General features: G+C 34.3%; 2 protein-coding genes across 2 annotated transcripts; one reads left to right on the top strand and one right to left on the bottom strand.

The window, feature by feature from the left end:
* Positions 1–5,622: 5,622 nt before the first annotated feature.
* Positions 5,623–16,784, top strand: LOC107002723 (putative DEAD-box ATP-dependent RNA helicase 29). The gene is made up of 11 exons (XM_015200871.2): positions 5,623–5,986; positions 6,261–7,422; positions 7,508–7,562; positions 10,516–10,611; positions 11,965–12,010; positions 12,838–12,911; positions 13,070–13,122; positions 14,455–14,536; positions 14,622–14,678; positions 15,696–15,834; positions 16,162–16,784. The coding sequence occupies exons 1-11, from the start codon at positions 5,623–5,625 to the stop codon at positions 16,389–16,391; spliced, it is 2,358 nt and encodes a 785-aa protein (XP_015056357.1). The 3' UTR covers positions 16,392–16,784.
* Positions 16,785–16,935: 151 nt separating this feature from the next.
* On the bottom strand, positions 16,936–18,406 carry LOC107032334 (probable serine/threonine-protein kinase WNK4). The gene has a single exon (XM_015233926.2). It carries the CDS (start codon positions 18,175–18,177, stop codon positions 17,209–17,211), a length of 969 nt encoding a protein of 322 aa, XP_015089412.1. The 5' UTR covers positions 18,178–18,406; the 3' UTR covers positions 16,936–17,208.
* Between the last annotated feature and the right edge of the window lie 14 nt (positions 18,407–18,420).

Here is an 18,420-nt window from a genome sequence, read left to right as displayed (position 1 = left end):
TCGATTAATGTGAGTTCACATCAAATTTTATCCTCAAGATTCGATTAAAACATGTAAATTATAATTATGAATGCAAAGTATTTATCCTTTTTTTTGCGTTTACTTAAAGATTTCTTATTTATCCCTTTATTTTTTGTCCTATATTGCTGCCTCTATCATATCACATAGGAATTAGAGTATTAAAATGATTCCAAGCATTTATTTTGGTCCATAATAATTGTGATTACCACTCATAGTACTAAGGGCCCGTTTGGATGGGCTTAATAAAAGCAGCTTTAAAAAAATATTTTTGAAAGTGCTGAAACTTATTTTTAAAATAAGCAGTTATGTGTTTGGATAAAAGTGCTGAAGTTGCTACGCCGAACGTGAAAAGGGAAAAATGAAAGAGAGATGTTAGGGTTATGTGGGTAATTTGGAGATTGTATAAAAATATTAAGGGCAAAAAGATAAAAATGTGGTCAGCTTATAAGCTAAAAAAAAAAAGCACCCCTACCCCAACTTTTAACTTTTGGCTTAAAATAAGTTTTTTTTTAACTTAAAATAAGTTATTTTGAGTATTGCCAAACAACTAAATAAGTCAAAAACCAGCTTTTAAGTCAGTTTGACCAGCTTTTAAGCTGAACCAAACGGGCTCTAAGATGCAAATGGCTACAACCAAAATCGAACAAATGAAAAATACCTTATCTGGACCCAAAAAAATAAAGTGTAACAAATCTTTATAATAGTCTTACAAAATTTTATTATTCAATTTATGTAAACTAATAATACAAAGGATTTTAGGCCTTTATTATTCAGTAAATAGTTTACTATTTTGTAAAAGAGTCGAAATAATTTTTGATTTCCTTTCTACTTATTTTATACATAGAGAAACAGTGGATCATCACTGTTTGATTTTGTAATGATCTAATTTGGTATTGATAAAATTATTTTATTTCCCAAAAAAAGGAATATGCATAATTTATTTATGTTGAAACATACTTAATAAATATTAATTCAAATAAAAAGTAATTAAAAATTAAAAAATTATAATTTTAATAAAATAAAATTATATTTAATTAAAAATGAAATATTTATATTTGTTAGTGATGATGGAGATGATTTATAATGGAATTTGGAGCCAAAAGGGCAAAAATGAATTCTTAAAAATTTTAAAAAGGGCACGTCAATTTTTTTTTTAACCAAAAGGGTAAACGGAGCGATTTTTTTCTGACAAAATTGATGTCGTTACATAAAAATCGTTGTTCCAGGAGAGATTTTATCAATTTTTTTCTTTTAAACATCGTTGTCCCTACAACGGTTTTCTCGAAGAAAAAAAAAGGTTTTAAAAACTAAAATCGCTGCTGCAGCAGCGATTTTCTTTAAAAAGTTGATTTTTTTTTGTTAAAACACTTGCAAGGCAGCGATAACATCAATTTTTTTTTTAAGTTTTAAACATATTTTTGCTTCGAAGAAAGCAGCAATTTTAAAAAAAGTGAAAGACAATTGAGCAGAATTAGTACATTTTCTTCACTTTGGCGGTAGATTGGAAGATTCATTTATTTTCCCAAAAACTTTAACCATTATCGTTGCCACGGCAGCGATTCTAATGAAAAAAAGAAAAAAAAAACAATTTGGACAAAATCACTACTAGGGCAGTGATTTTTATGTTTTTTAATTGAGTAACAACGTCAATTTTGTCAGAAGAAAATCAAGTCTGACGGAGTGTTTTCGCCCTTTTAGTTAAAAAGAAAATTGATGTGCCCTTTTGAAATTTTTGACAATTTTTTTAGGAAAAATAACTTAAATACACAACTATAATTTTTATATTCTCTAATTTTCCCTACTTTTTTTAAATATTACATAATTCTCTTTTTTTTATTTTAGTGTAAGTTTTTAGATACATTACATTCTCTCTCCTATAATACACATTTACCCATTTTAATGCCTATTTTTTCTCCATTAAAACACTCAACCTCTTAAATCAGTTTTTGAATTTTAAATTTTATCCATTTAAACACTCAACCTTTTAATCAGCTTTTTGATTTTGAATTATTAAATTTAATTAATTTTAAATAAAAGACCAAATTTTGAAATTTTGAATTTCAAAATTCAAAAAATTTGAAACTTAAAAAAGTAAAAATTTCAGGAAGCAGGACAACTTCCATTAACTTCTACCGTTTTGTTCATACTCCATCAAGTTTCAGTTCTTTTTTTTCCTTAATCATCTTCATTCATATTAACCCAGCATATTTTTTTCTTTTCTTCTTTTTATTCTTAATCCATCATCGTCTATTTCTTCCTAATCTGTAATCGTTTGAACCCAGCATCTTTTTATTATTAATCCATCATCAATTCGTATATTCTTCTATTTTTTGTTTTTGTTAATTGTTCTATTACATCATAGTAATGGATCCGTTCATTAATAGAAGGATATATGATTCCGACGATGAAAATTGGAAAGAAAATAGAAAAAAGTCTTTGCATGATCCTATGAATCTTCAGAAGGATTCAAACAAAGACTCTGGCGAAACATCAAAATCAAAGGTTGTCAAAATACAACAAAAAAGGAAAAAAGAAGCAGCAAACATTGTTGTTAGGCCTACATTGTCTCGGGTTAGTATTTTGGTACTTAAAAATGTTGTTTAATTTAGTAAAAATTTTAAGGAATCAAGTGTGCTTGCTGATACATTTGAATAAGTGTGTATAGTGTTTTAGATGGTGAATTGATACATGAATTTGTTGTGTATCATAATATTTTATATGTATCATGAAGTTTTTGAAAATTATTATAATGTATCATTCAATAAGTTTAGTAAATGCGTCATCAACTGTGCTTGATGATACATATAGAATCTGTGTGTACAGTGTTTAGTCAATGCACTGATACATGTAGTAGATATGTATCACATGTTTTGCATGTAGTATGAATTCCTGAAAACTGATATCATGTATCAGTAAGGTATTAGTTGTTTAGTTGATGTACTGATACATGTTTTGAAAATTGTTATAATGTATCATTCACTAAGTTTAATAAATGCTTCATCAGCTGTACTTGATGATACATATCAGGAGTTACCTTCTACAATGTATCGAATTTCAATTTCTTTCCTTGATACATCAATATCCAACCCAGCTGCAATTGCTGCTTTGAGATTAGAAAACGAAATTGAATCTCCAACAACGATTCCATCGATTTTGTAACTTTCATACTGCAATTCGTTCACCCAAATTCTGGAATGTCTCATCAAAATCGAAGTATTCATCTTGAAAAACCCATTGTAACAACAATAAAATTTCTGTAGTTCCAATTTTAACAGACTGTTTAAAAAATTTGTTTTCAAAATAGATGATATAATCTTTGATTTTCAAATTTTGAAATTAATATCCAATTAAGTGTTGATTTAATGCTGATTAATGATCTGTTACCACAAATTAAGCTGTTTTAGTAACAACATTAACTTTACCGTTTTTCTCCCCTATTTTTTCTTAACAGTTTTAAATTACCATGTATCATTTACCATGTATCACTACAGTCTAAAGTATCACGGCTCAACAAATTTAAGGGATTTTTTGTAATTACTAAACTTGTCGGGACAGAATGTAATTATTGAATTACACTACGGGATTCCTTAAATTTATACATTTTTTTACCCTTTTGACTCCGAACTCGTTTATAATAATAGTGACAATGATGATTGGTGGTAATGGCTAGTAAAGTTCGGTGATAATAGCTACTAGCTTGTAATGTTGGTGATAATAATTTCGAAAAAAACTCAAAATATCCTTAAACTATCGGAAATAGCTTACACATACCTTAAACTATATTTTGGCTCAAAAATATCCTTCCGTTAAAATATTGAGTCACATTTACCCTTACTATTAACATATGTATGTTAAGTGTCATGTAGACGCCACATGAACACCCCATAAGCACCAAACAACTCTCAGCTCCACATAGACTTAGATATCCTAATTACTAATTTTGCCCTTGTATCTTTTGAGACAAACAATTTGACTCACTCTCATTTCTCTAAAATACCAGTGGCGGATTCAGGATTTAAAGGTTGTGGGTGCTCACTTCCAGGTGTAAAATTCGCTGGAAAAAATTTAAAAAAAGAAATGCTACTGGCGGGATTCGAACCCTCGCCAGTGGCTTCGCGCGCCTCTGCTTTTGTTCTATGGGTGCTCATTTAAATTATAATAACATATGTATCATATTTTCTATATATATATACAAAAAATTTCGGAAATCAATGGGTGCTCGAGCACCCGCGTCTAGCTTATTGGGTCCACCCCTGTAAAATACATTTTCCCTCTTTCTCTCTAATACGATTTCCCCCATTTCTCTAAATTATCATTTGGTCGCTCTTATGGCCGTGAAACAATAACGTACATTATCAAATGGAGTTAATAAACAGTCGAAGTCTTTGGTGGCTTAAAAATTCTTAACTGAAATTTTGTTCATCATATGCTTTGCTTTTTTCTTCCAATATTTGATGTATCAATCATTTCTTTTATCACCTTTTCTTTTCTTCTGCTTGTTTTTGTGTGTCTATCGGTATTGTTGGTATATATTCTCTTTGAGGAAAAGGGGAAATTGTATTAGAGAGAAAGAGAGGAATCGTATTAGAGAGAAAGAGGGAAAATGTATTTTAGAGAAATGAGAGTGAGTCAAATTGTATGTCCCAAGAAATGAGGGCAAAATTAGTAATTAGGATATCTAAGTCTATATGGAAGTGAGAGTTGTTTGGTGCTTCCATGTGGTGTCCAACACATCTTTGTTAATAGTAAGGGTAAATGTGACCCAAAACTTTAACGGAAGGATATTTTTGAGCCAAATATAGTTTAAGGGTATATATGAACTATTTTCAATAGTTCACGGGTATTTTTTAGCCTTTTATGATAGGCATAATATATATATTAGACCCTGAACTTGACTTTAAATTTTAACTTTGATCTCCAACTTTTAAATAAATAAACACATGAGTCCTACATGACACAATACACGTAAGACACGACGTAGGACAAAAAATGACATGTAGGATGACACGTATGACATGTGTGTCTATTTGTTCAACTTCATACAAGTTTAAGTGCCTACTTGTGCACACCCCAAGTTAAAGGGCATAAATGTGATTCGAAACCAAGTTAAAGAGCATATTTATGTATTATGCCTTTTATGATATATGTAGTTGTTATTGTATTGATTGACGTGATACTGAAGGAGCCATATTAACAAGTGAAGTTTATTGATGTTAATAATTGACATATTGACATTGATAATATGTGATGGTTTATAGTAATGTTAATGATAGTTGTAGTGATAAACGTGTCATAGTAAACACTAGTCATATTGATGGTGATAACTGATAATGATAATGACAATGAATAATAGTTATACTAATCGATTATAGTGATTGATAACACGATGATGGTAAAATTAAGAGTCCATGTTTTTACATTTTAACTCTTGTTTTATTGTTGCCTTTAATAGGGCAAACTAGGATTAAGCTCAAAAAAATATAAAATTTAAAAGAATGATAAAATCTTAAATTACAAAACCCAGGGAATTAGGTCCAAAAACCCTCTGTTCATTCTTTTCTCCAGTGAGCCACCAAAGCTTTCTTCGCTTCCAACTCTCCAATGGCGATTCTGGTTAGCTCCAAAGCGGAGCTTAAACGTAGAGAGAAGCAGAAGAAGAAGGCAAAATCAGGAGGATTTGAGTCATTAGGTTTAAGCTCTAATATCTTCAGAGGAATCAAACGAAAAGGTTACAGAGTTCCTACGCCTATTCAGCGTAAGACAATGCCACTTATACTCTCTGGATTCGATGTTGTTGCTATGGCCCGTACTGGTTCTGGTAAAACGGCGGCTTTCCTTGTGCCCATGCTTGAGAAATTGAAGCAGCATGTGCCTCAAGCTGGTGTTAGAGCTCTCATTCTTTCTCCAACTAGGGATTTGGCGCTTCAAACTCTTAAGTTTACCAAAGAACTTGGTCGATTCACAGGTGCTTTGCTTTTTCCTCTCGTCTTCGTCTTGATTGGATAATTATTACCTATACAATGCTTGTTTTTATTGTTACTTAAATTGTATTATATTGTATAGTATTGTTAAATACATACTTCGGTTAAGGACTAAAAGTACCCATTTTGTGTGATGTAACAAAAGAAAGGAGGGAAGATTGTTAGAATTACCTCTTTTTGTGTTTGTGCTATGAGTTTTAGTCGAATTACCTGTAGCCTCAAATGGTAAAAGCTTATTTTTTTTAATCCATGATGCAGATATTAGGGTTAGTTTGTTGGTTGGTGGTGATAGTATGGAAAGCCAATTTGAAGAATTGGCACAAAGTCCTGATATTATAATTGCAACTCCTGGTCGGCTCATGCACCATTTATCTGAGGTTGATGATATGTCACTGCGCACTGTGGAGTATGTTGTTTTTGACGAAGCTGATTGTTTGTTTAGCATGGGTTTTGCTGAGCAATTGCATAGAATTCTCACCCATCTAGGTGAGAGTCGCCAGACTCTGCTTTTTAGTGCAACTTTACCCAGTGCCCTTGCTGAATTTGCCAAGGCTGGGCTTCGAGACCCTCAGCTTGTGAGGCTTGATTTGGATACAAAGATAAGTCCAGACTTGAAGGTTGCATTTTTCACTGTAAGACAGGAGGAGAAGCATGCTGCACTTCTGTATCTGATTCGTGAACAAATAACTTCTGATCAGCAGACTATAGTTTTTGTTTCCACCAAGTATCATGTTGAGTTCCTCAACATTCTTTTAAGAGAAGAGGGCGTTGAAGCTTCTGTTTGTTATGGTGATATGGATCACGATGCTCGCAAAATTCATGTTTCTAGATTTAGAGCAAGAAAGACCATGGTGCTCATTGTGACGGATGTGGCTGCTAGAGGAATTGATATTCCACTGCTTGATAATGTTATCAACTTTGATTTTCCTACCAAACCTAAACTTTTTGTTCATCGAGTTGGGCGAGCTGCAAGGGCTGGTCGTATTGGCACTGCATATTCTCTTGTCACATCCGACGACATGGCTTATTTGTTAGATCTTCATCTCTTTCTATCTAAACCAATCAGGGCTGCACCAACTGAGGAAGAGGTTTTACAAGATGTGGATGGAGTCCTGTCCAAAATAGATCAAGCAGTTGCCAATGGAGAAACTGTCTATGGACGTTTTCCACAAACTGTTCTAGATCTCCTCTCAGATAGAGTTCGGGAAATCATTGATCATTCAACTGAATTAGAAACTCTGCAAAGGCCATGTACTAAAGCATTTGGGTTGTACTCAAAGACAAAATCAAAGCCTTCTAAAGAGTCCATTAAAAGAGTAAAAGACCTCCCCCGCGAAGGGTTGCATCCAATGTTCAAAAATGACCTCCGTGGTAATGAATTATCAGCAATGGCCTTTTCTGAACGCTTGAAGGCCTTCAGGTTATTCTACAAGTCCTTTTATATTTTTGATTGTCCATGGAGGAATGATATTATTTCTGTTCTTTAACATTACATCTTGTTATAGACCTAAGCAGACAATCCTGGAAGCTGAAGGTGAAGCCGCTAAGTCAAAAAAACAAGTAAACTTCTTATCTTTTATGTTAGCTGCTGTTATGTCAACTAGAAAATGGAGAACTTCAAATTCCTTTTATAATATATGGTCTCTTTTGAATGCAGCTTCTGTTTATTATCCTATTGTGCTTTCACATCATGTTCTCTGACTAGTATCTGGACACGTGCACACATACCCCATATCAATGAATATAAACTTCTTAAAATCACATAATATTATTAAAGAATCTTTTTGAGTTATAAAATGGAAGTTAAAGAAATAATTCTTCGTACTGAAAATGATGAAAGTTAATCTTATTAGTTAACAAAGAAACCATACCCAGTAGAAATCCTCGAAAACGCAAACAAAATTGATTGGACACATGTTCATCATTAATTGTTGATATGTATATCATCTTGGCTAGAAATGTTTTTCTTAATGAAGTGGCTAGAAATGTTGACAAAATTGAAACTTAAAAAATTGCAGACACAGAAAACTATATTCTTGACATAAAAAACTCTACATATGAACAACAAACAACACACCCAGTGAAGTCCCATTAAGTGGGGTCTGGGGAGGGTAGAGTGAACGTAGAGCTTACCACTACCTCGGGGAGGTAGAGATGCTCTACATATATGAAGCAAAAAAGTATTAATTAGATAAAATGAACACAAAGGGGTTATGTGAAGTGCAAAGTTCTTCAGAGGCTGATACAGTTCTCTTCTCAATGGGAAAAATAAGTTTGACTTTGCAATTAAGAAAGTCGATCACTTTGATAATTGAGAGCAACGGGTAACATGTTATCCTAACCACGTTTTACAAGTTGGAAACAGTTGTTTCTTCTTATAGTTTAAGCCTCTTATTCAGATTCTAATTGTATATTTAAGTCTTAAAGACAGTTCCTTTCCCGATAGTTCCTTTTAGTTTCAGATAACCTTGCTTAAACATTCATCACAAACTTTATATTTTCAAAACAACTTATTCAGAATCGTAAGGAACAAAGAAATGCTCAATTTTTGTGATAAAGATGAAGACATAATTACAATTTAAGGGCTAAAAATTAATTTGAGATGTTTGGCTTCAAATCAAACTAAAGTATTCAAGAAGAGATACAACTAGACATAAGAAATAAACTACAAAGAACAAATCTTACACCTCTACATATCACATGTATGGAAGGGTAGCTCCTAGATTGTTATAAAAGTGCGATAGCGAAAATTTAGAATAAAATAAGATCATAAATTCGGCTTCATACTTCCGCTGAAGACTCTTTATCTCTAAAAAAATGTTAAATATGTTGTTTAGGTAGTTGCATACTATCCACGGCAAATTAATTTTGTTTGCTTCCTTCGGTCAAATTTATCCAACCTCAAATGCCTAATGTTTATCTCCATAACCACATTTCTTTCTTTTCGTTTGCTATCAATTCCATATAATGCTCTCTGTGTATTTTACAAGTATGAATTTCAACAATAGTAGTAATTGAAACTGCATGCACCTGTTACATTTTTGTTTCCCTCTTCCATGAAATAGACAAATAAGCAAAATAGAAACTGCAGTTGAGACATGCATAAAATATTTTTTTTGCAAGTCATGAATGAAGCAAGTTCACAACAATTATATAGGAGGCTAGATAGATTAAACAAGCAGTCATGTGAACTACAAGAAAATTGGACAGGATTATTCTAGTAAAAAATGACGAGTTTTTCAAGGTGCTTGTTTAGACTTCAAGTAAAAAAAGGGCTGCGTATAGCATTCTAAGATCTCAATAGGAGAAAGAAATCAGACCTATAACCTCACTGCAGTGGCTTGTAGACTTGCTTTGCCGCGGAAAGCTCAAGTGGAAACCTATTAGAACTGTGGGCCTCATCCGTCTAGTACTCGACCTTAAGTAACTAGAGTTAGGAGGATCCATCCAATAGCTTAATGACTTGCTTGGGTCATCTAAGAGGTAAGGCCTCCTCCGATCGACCCTAACTTTCATTATTGAGCTAAAGGAGTTTCTTAGCCCTTCAAGTAGAGAGTCAAATAGAAGGTTTAACTAGTTGGTACATATACATTCACAGCGTTGTAATTCTTTTTCAAGACCCTGAATCTTGACATTAAAACATATAATGCACTCCTGCGAACACCTTTTCTCGCCTCCATTTTATACGTACTTATGGTTATGGCGCAAAATTTGACCATTTGTAGAATGGTCTTTTCCTCACTGTACACAAATACAATATATAGGAACCTACCTCTAGAAAATGCCTTCTTCATTATTGTGGAATAAACCTCAATAAATTATAAACTCTATCCTGTGTGTAGTTGGGAAGTAACTGTTAAATCAAAGCATGAATTGGCTGCTAAAGGCCTTAAACATAGAAACATAATAAATTTAGGGAGTGAGTGAGACCCAAGGGTGACACCCTACTGGTCAATGAAGTGGTTGAGAACCATGAGGTCTTAGGTGGAAACAAAAACACTAGGCGATTCTTCCCATCTGTCCTAGCCTTGGTGGAAAGTTACCTAGTATGTAAAGCTCGTGGTAGGTGGCAGGTATCCCTTGGAAATTAGTTGAGGTGCGTGAAAGCTGGCCCAGACACCACAGTCATTAAAAAAATAAATAATATTAGGGTGTGAGGGTTAAAGAATGTGTAAAATTTTAACTGCTGGTAAATTAAAAAGGTAATGAACATTGAGTACTTGAAGAGTGAAAGCATATGAAATTTTATATTGTATTTATTTAACATGAAATATTTTGTGTTCTTATTACATTGAGGTGCATTATGTCGAAAGTAGTTAAAAGCTTAATTCTGGAGTATATGTAGTACCAAAGGTAATGTATTCCAAGATTTCCAGTTAGATGTATATTTACCATCATGTCTTCGGAACTTATATGTTGCTGGAATTCTTAGTCAACTTGCATATTGTTCTTCCCCATTCCCAAAGATGTCTTAGAGGTGATTCTTAATTAATATTTTGGATAACCCGTGCAGAATCAATGGGTTGATGTGATGAAGATGAAAAGAGCTATTCATGAGGAGGTCATCAATAAAGTTCGTCAACAGCGCGCGAGTGTTCCCGCTTCAAAGGTGAAGCTCCTTTTTGTGTATGATTTTTTGTTTAGATGTTCTTTGAGTGTGCTCTCTAGTTGCTTTCATAATACAGACAGGAAATCTAAAAGGACAGGGTATTCTATGGGTCTGTAACACGATATTCTTAGATGCTGGTAACTTTTGAAAATTTTGACTTAGAACCTAGATACTCTCTTGAAATTCCTGCATTATGGAATGAGATGCCCTTTGTTTACCAAGTTTAGGTGCTGCACAACTTTCACAATGGAACATGTATATATGCAACATGCGTTGTTTCATTTCCAGTTAAACCACAAACCTTAACCTGGTGAAGAACACATGGGTGTTACTTGTCAAATAGTTAGTATTAAAAGTTGTTTAATATCTGCAGACTCTTATTCTTTTCCTGATGGGTGTATGCCTTCATTTTATGGTATTTTCTTTGGTACAAAGTTCAAAATGAGCTGGAGTGTGTGGGAGTCGTTGTGTTTTCTTTGTCTTAGTTTTTGCAAAGATATCCTTCACTCTAATAAAAGTATTCTGGTGGGTACTGTAGTTTCTTTCTTTTACTTGATTTTTTTTTCATTTTCAAATAAGAATGTGGATATGGCAGACATGGATTTGCAAATGATCAAACACAGAAACCAAAAGACAGGGAAAATCACATGCTCACTGAAAAGTCAATAAGTGAGTTATAATACTGATGCTTAGGCTACAAAATTGATAATATATTGAAAAGTTTCCTGAGATTTCATGTATCTTCTTGATGCCTTTCTAATACAACTTACTACAAAAAAAAGAGAGAGTATCCTGAGTAGAAGATTAGTGCCGTAGAACAGTGATTTTTTGCTTGGCCTGAACAAGCATGCTTGTATTTGGAGGAAGTGACATGGTGTCATGGTCCAGCTGATATGGCATGCATGGATGTGAAGATGGGTCAAACACAGAAACCAAAGGTCAGGGAAAGAAAATCACATGCTCACTGAAAAGTCAACATGAGTGAGTTGTTAGGCTACAAAATTGTGGATATATTGAAAAGTATCCTGAAATTTCATGATGCTTTTCTAATACAACTTAGTGCCAAAAAAAAAGAGTATCCTGAGTAGAAGATTAGTGCCATAGAACAGTGATTTTTTGCTTTGCCCGAACAAGCATGCTTATATTTGGGGGAAGTGACATTGTGTCATGGTGCAGCTGGCACTGTTTAGTTGTTTGAAGTTCTGCCTTCAGCTATCTTTTTGTGGAGAGGAGTTATCTTCTAACTAATTGATATGATGTTATAAGAATCCTTCTCAGCATATGATTTGGTCTTATAATTTGCAAATGGTGATTAAATGTGTTCATTTGAATTTTGTTTCTATTCTATTGCAGGAAGATGATTTTGATCCCACTCCTTCAAAAAGGAAGGACAAACAAGGTGTGTCCTTGTTCGCTCTTCGTTTTTTTGGTTCTGTCTCATTAAATCATCTATTCAAACATATTGATACATGATGTATTGAATAGGCAGATGTGTAGTTATGAGCCCTGTTATAATTTGATTTTGAACATATTGTGCCCCATTCATCAAATGGAGTGGACTTAAAAAGACAGAGAGCACCATTTAGATGAAGAAAAATAAAACTGTTTATGTAATCAATATATCACCTTATTTATATTCTCATATTCTGGATTCTTGTGTAAGATCTCGACAGTAACCCAAACAACCAAGTTTGGTTTTCAACGTCTTTTTAGAGTAGAGAAAATGATCCTATTTCTTACTTTTCCAACATGCCCATTGGGTGTAAAACTGTGAGTATTTCATTCAATTAAACTACTCACAGTTAACTGAGGATGAAATACCTCACAGTTATCATTTAAAAAAATACTCACAGTCCATTAATGGGACATAGAATAAGTACTCACAGTTATCATTTAAAAATAATAATAGAACACACTGAATTATGATTGTAAGGTTTAAAGGTGAGGAGGGATATCTATTAGAAGGGCGTCACTTCAATCCATGAGTTTCGAGGTTCAAGTCACCAAGGGAGCAATTGGAATAAAGTATTGTTGGATACTCGAGGAGGGGTATTGGTTTGAGGGGGCCTATGTCTGCGGTATCAAAAAGAAAATGAAAAGAAAAAAGGACTGTTAGGTCTAGATGAGGAAATAGAACAGTATTAGTTTGCTTATTTGTTTCTTTTGCAGATATAATATTCATATTAATTTGGTCTTCTGTTGATTTGTTCTTTTGTACTTGGACAGTTTCTGGTTCTAAAAGGAAAGCTAAGATTTTTAAAGACGAAGAGTACTTCATAAGTGCGGTGCCAACAAATCAGGTAAATAATTAACCCTAAACTAGGAGATTGTCAGTAATCATGTGATTCTTAGTGTTCTGTGGATTTTTCACTTCCTGCTTGGGAGTCTTACACTTTTCATGTTTTTTTATTTGCATCTTGTGGAGTAACTAATGTAACTTGTATCCCGCTGCTGGCAGCATTTTGAGGCTGGACTCTCCGTGAGGGGAAACCATGGTTTTGAATCAAAAAGGTAAGCTTCACTATTGTTTCACCTATTATACATATTAGCATGGAAGATAGAGGTTTAATGTTACACGTCTTGAAGTTGTTTCTTCTGCGTTCTCCTGTGTTTATGGTTGAAGATCATAAGTTAATGTTTATCTTAGAACTGCTAATACAGCATAATATGCCAGCAATCACGTTAGGAGTACAATATAGAATCAATAAAGGTAAGAATGTGTGGAAGCTAAATAAAAACAAGAACAGAAACTTATAGATAGAATTTGAAACGGATCAAGAAACGTAAGAATGAATCTTGAACTTCAAGATAACCCTAGGCTCATTCTTAATTGATTCCTAGCAACAACAGTTTGCCAATGGAATAGGTTCACACCCCTGAGCCCTATATATCGGGGTATTCTTTTTGTTATTTTCAACAGAAAGTATAATCAATTGAATTGAGAGGACTTCCTTTGAACTCTTGTAGTGGCTACTCCTGGATTCATTCTTCAACCTTCCAAAATCAACTTAAGGGGTGTGGGTTCCATAATTTATTTACTTGAAAAGTCCTACAAGGCTAAGAGATCAAATCCTATACTATTTTGAACAACAAGTCCTTTAGGAAAAGTTATAAAACCGAACTAGGAAAAAATATGGGAACTTTGACTAGGAAAACATGTAGCATTAATTTCACACTTCCCACAAACTAAAATAAGTGAAGTAAACACATGCCTCTTTGACCAAGAAACACACCAATGACGTGAGCAGGTCGTGTTTTTTATTTTGAAATTGGTAACTTGCAATTGGTCGTGCTTTTGGCTCCTCTTAAAGCCCTCCTTAGGAGTCAATTTGGGGCACTTTATGGGATCCAATCTTCTTCATCTTGGACTTGGACCATGAAACAAGTGGAGAACTTGGCCAGATTTTCTCCACAAGTCTTGAGATCTTTGGTTCTTCCCCAATAAAGCATCTTCTTGTTGTCCCATGATATCTCAACAACCTTAGCTTGTATCTCCTTAGCTTGAGACCTTGTGAATGACCTTTTTGGTGCATCCAAAGCTTCATTTTTGTCCATGGAGCTATCATAATACGTCAGAAAATTTTCCAATTTCATGTTTAATATCTTGAAATAAATTCTTCTGTATGTAACGATGAATGAAAAGGAAAATTTTCTAATACAGCAGTTTGTTTGCTTCAAACTGCCTATATGTGTATTCAGTATTGCGAAGAATTGAAGATTCATCCTAAATTGACTAGTTTTGCAATCAACCTAATGCAACACTTCTCCTTTATCAGGACTTGAGACACCCACCATACTAACATTTATTGACATTGTTTATTTTTGGCATTTTGCACAAATTAGGTTGGATGCTGCTGTTCTAGATTTGGTAGCTGATGACAAGAATGGGTTGCAGAAACAAAAGGTTTCATATCATTGGGATAAGGTACTTATAATTGAAAATGACGCTGCCTTTTTCTTTTAATGAGTAGTGTTTTCTCTAGAAAGCTAATTGCATGTTCTGAACACAGAGGAGCAAGAAATACATCAAGCTCAACAATGGAGATCGTGTTACAGCTAGTGGGAAGGTACTTTTTTTTAGCCCTTGCATGTCATTTTGTCTGGACCAGCAAGCTTGATGAATAGAACATCTAGTTTCTTTGAAGTGTGGCAGGAGAGTTCAAACAAGCCTACTTTTCATGTTGTGAGCACTGAAAGATGTGTCACCCCCTTCCCATAACAATTTTGTATTTGATACGTTAAAATATATTCTCATAATGAAAATATCTACTAATGCTGAGGAAATGAAATAAAATATTGGAACTTGTCATTTGCAAATTAAAAGGCCCACCTAACACATGCTGAAGGGATTGTTTGATCGGAGAGCTCAGGCAGAAAAAGTGCAAGTTGTTATTTCAAGTTTAATGCCCCCCCCCCCCCCTGTATCATTTTGAACGCTTTATCTAACTTAAATATAATAATTCCGTTAAATTTCATCGTAGTCTAAGTAGCTCTAAGAACTTCAGAGTATGGAGTTAGATGGGTCTCAATGCATTTTCTTTGGTATTCACTTTCTCTTGGACATGTAGGAGATTAAGATTAGTTTTTTTTTAAAATCTTTTTATGTATCAACTAGAGGACATAAACCTATAGAATAACTTGGAAGGTTGATACTGTTTTGGTTATTTCCAGTCAGGATTTCATCTTTGAACTGTATGATATTTGATGCATCATGATTTCTGTATAAGGTGGGGAGATGATTTGAAATCATGCTTGCCCAAAATACTACCCCTATATACCTTAAACCTTTTGTGAAGTTGATCTGTTATGTGTGCTAAACAATGAAAAAGAAAGGGCTTAAACCAAACACCTTGTGAAGGCTTATGATTCTGCTTACTATGATAAGGATGCTTCTTGATTGTATAGAAACAACATGGAGGCAGTATCTGGACACTATTATAGGTTCCCATAGATGTGCTCTTATTTGACTTGACCTTGTTGCATTATAGCATTGAGTTTTTCTTGACTTGTACTGCGCAAAGCTTTCAAGTCTTCAGGTCTCGGCTTTCCAAAGCTTTTTTCATCTTTTTGTTAATGGTGTGCAGATAAAGACAGAGAGTGGTTCTAAGGCGAAAACCAACAAAACTGGGATATACAAGAAGTGGAAAGACCAATCACACAAGAGAATATCTCTTAATGGAACTAATGATGGGAATTCTGCTGCACAATCAACTAGTTTAGCTGGTAATGATTTGGAACCCGTCTGCTAAGAGAACTTTTACATTATTTATGTTTAGTGATGAATTCTACATATTTCTTGTTATATTTGATGGCCCTCTCACTGCATTCAAGAGTATATTATGGTTACATTCCTCCTAGGGAACATGTGCTATTGTGCTGCTCCATGTTGTTTCCTTGGTGATGGAAGTTCAAATTCATTTTGTTTCATATATCCTGTGAGCTTATGTCGTCTCAATCAAATGAAAGCTTGTAGTTTGACACGTAGTATCTGCTTACATTCAATGAAATGAAATCATTATTGATGGTTGTGACCCTGTGCTGTTTGAATAGGTGGTCCTAGAGGTCAAGGTGGTGGGAGAAATTTCAGAGGTGGGAGAAACAATAGGTCAGTACCTAACGCCCACGTGCGATCAGAAATTAAAGATGTTGATCAAGTTCGAAAGGAAAGAGAGAAGAAGGCCCAAAGAGCATCATATTTGAAGACCAAGAAGGGGAAAAAGGCTTACAAAGGTGGCAAAAAGGGAAATGGAAAGGGTAAGGGTAAGGGAAGACATGGTTGATTCCAGCTTATCAACTCATTTACTCATGACAGGGATCTCCATTTTGCAAGCTTTACACATGCAAATCCAGAAGAGCACTAGGGAACATTCTTTCACAGGAGTTGACTTATCTATTCTTATAATTCAGTGGAAATAAGGTGAAATTTCCATTGTATACTTGTGCAGCTTGGTATGCAACAGGCGGCCATTTTTGTAGTATTTATCGGTGGGAGCATAGACTGCCTGTGGACATACTGTGTATGAAACTTCCAGCTTCTCTCTGATGAATGGTTCCATGCTTTTTATAGAGGTGAAATAGCACAACTCTACAAGTACTTTTGATAGAAAAGTTGTACCAGATTAACTATTCGTTTAGGAATATAATTACATGTGCTTTCAACTTTCTGAACAGAATTTCCCTTTGATCTGCTCTAAAATGCAGTCAATAGTCTGGACTCTGGATGGATTAGCCAGCACTTCTATCAAATTTTTCAGACTGTTTACTAACAGAATTTATAATAGCTAACAGAAACTGATAAAAACACCAACATCAAGCAGACCATTGTTGATAAAAGTTAAAACAATAACAATTTAACATAACTCATAGTAATGGTCTCATCTCTTATACATTGACCGCGTAATAGAAAGGCAGCTAAAGATAGAACATCATGGTTTTCAGAAGATGCATAACATATTAAGGATTTGACTATATCAAGAAGATGTATTTGCTTGTTCTAACATTAGCAAAGAATTCTGGAAAAACAAAAATGCTCACTATTCTAAGAAAGAATCAATCAATCCAAAACTAGAACGCGTGAGATTCATCCTATACCGATCATCACACCAAACATAAATTCCTAATATCCCTAGCACAACAATGAAATCCCCTCAAAGGATAACTAATTACAAATCTAGCAGCAGCAGGAGCACAACCCTCCAATGTTGACGATCCATCGTTGCATAAAAAGAATGGATCTTTAAGCAACTCTTCTGCAGATGGCCTAACAGACATGGGAAGCATACACTTCTCAATAATATCTTTCAATCTAGAGTCCTTCACCTTTCCGAGAGACGCAGGCTTTACACCAGTGTAAACTTTCTTAAATATTTGAATCCCACTGCTACATTCCAGATACGGATATTCACCAGTAACCATCTCAAGAAGACACATCCCGAATGAATATATATCAACCAACTCGTTGTATTCTCCATCGTAACACTCTGGAGCCATGAATTCCGGGGTACCTTTAGTCTCTTTCTCCTTCACGAACTTACCTTCCATAACACGAATCGCCAACCCAAAATCTCCAAGAGTAATTTCCTTCCCACCACAATCAACAAACACATTGTCACACTTAATATCTCGATGAATGATCTTAGGGTTTTGGCAATGGAGAAAGCTCAAACCTTCAAGAATCTGCCTGCCCCAGTTTTTAATACTCACCAAATCAGCACCAACACCATTATCATTACCATCAGAATTCGCAAGATACTTTTTCAAGCTACCCGAAGGGAATAACTCTGTAATCATGTTAAGAGTTTTGGACTTGGAATCGAACCAATAACAGAAACACTTCATAATCCTTTCATGGTTCAACGATTTCAACAAAATACCCTCAGCGAACAAATTCTCAGGGTTTTCCAATGCTTCATCTACTACAATTTGGTTCCAAGCAATTTCAATTTGCTCAACACGATCATACCCTATGTACACTTCTTTATAAGCCCCTCCACCCAACATATCACTGTATCTAACAAACCTACCACAGGGAGATTTCTCTACAACTCTGCGTAACTCGCAATTCATCGCGAAAATTCGAAAACACAGAGATTAAAACAGAAAAAAACTTACTGGTTTTCAAAAAAAGGTTCGATTGCAGCTGAGAAAGAATCCATCATCATCATCAATGAAAAACTTGGTTGAAAACACATGAATTTCTTCATTGATCTGAACTGAAGGAAGCAAAAGAGTCGATGAGAAAGATTTGTATACACAGAAATAACCTAATTCGAGTCCAATCGAGATTCGGGTCAATAAATATTAGGGCTT

This window comes from Solanum pennellii, chromosome 10 (assembly GCF_001406875.1).
Source record: "Solanum pennellii chromosome 10, SPENNV200".
NCBI classification, from domain to species: Eukaryota; Viridiplantae; Streptophyta; class Magnoliopsida; order Solanales; family Solanaceae; genus Solanum; species Solanum pennellii.
The sequence above is the reverse complement of the archived record's forward strand: the minus strand, read 5'-3'. Positions and strand labels throughout refer to the sequence as shown.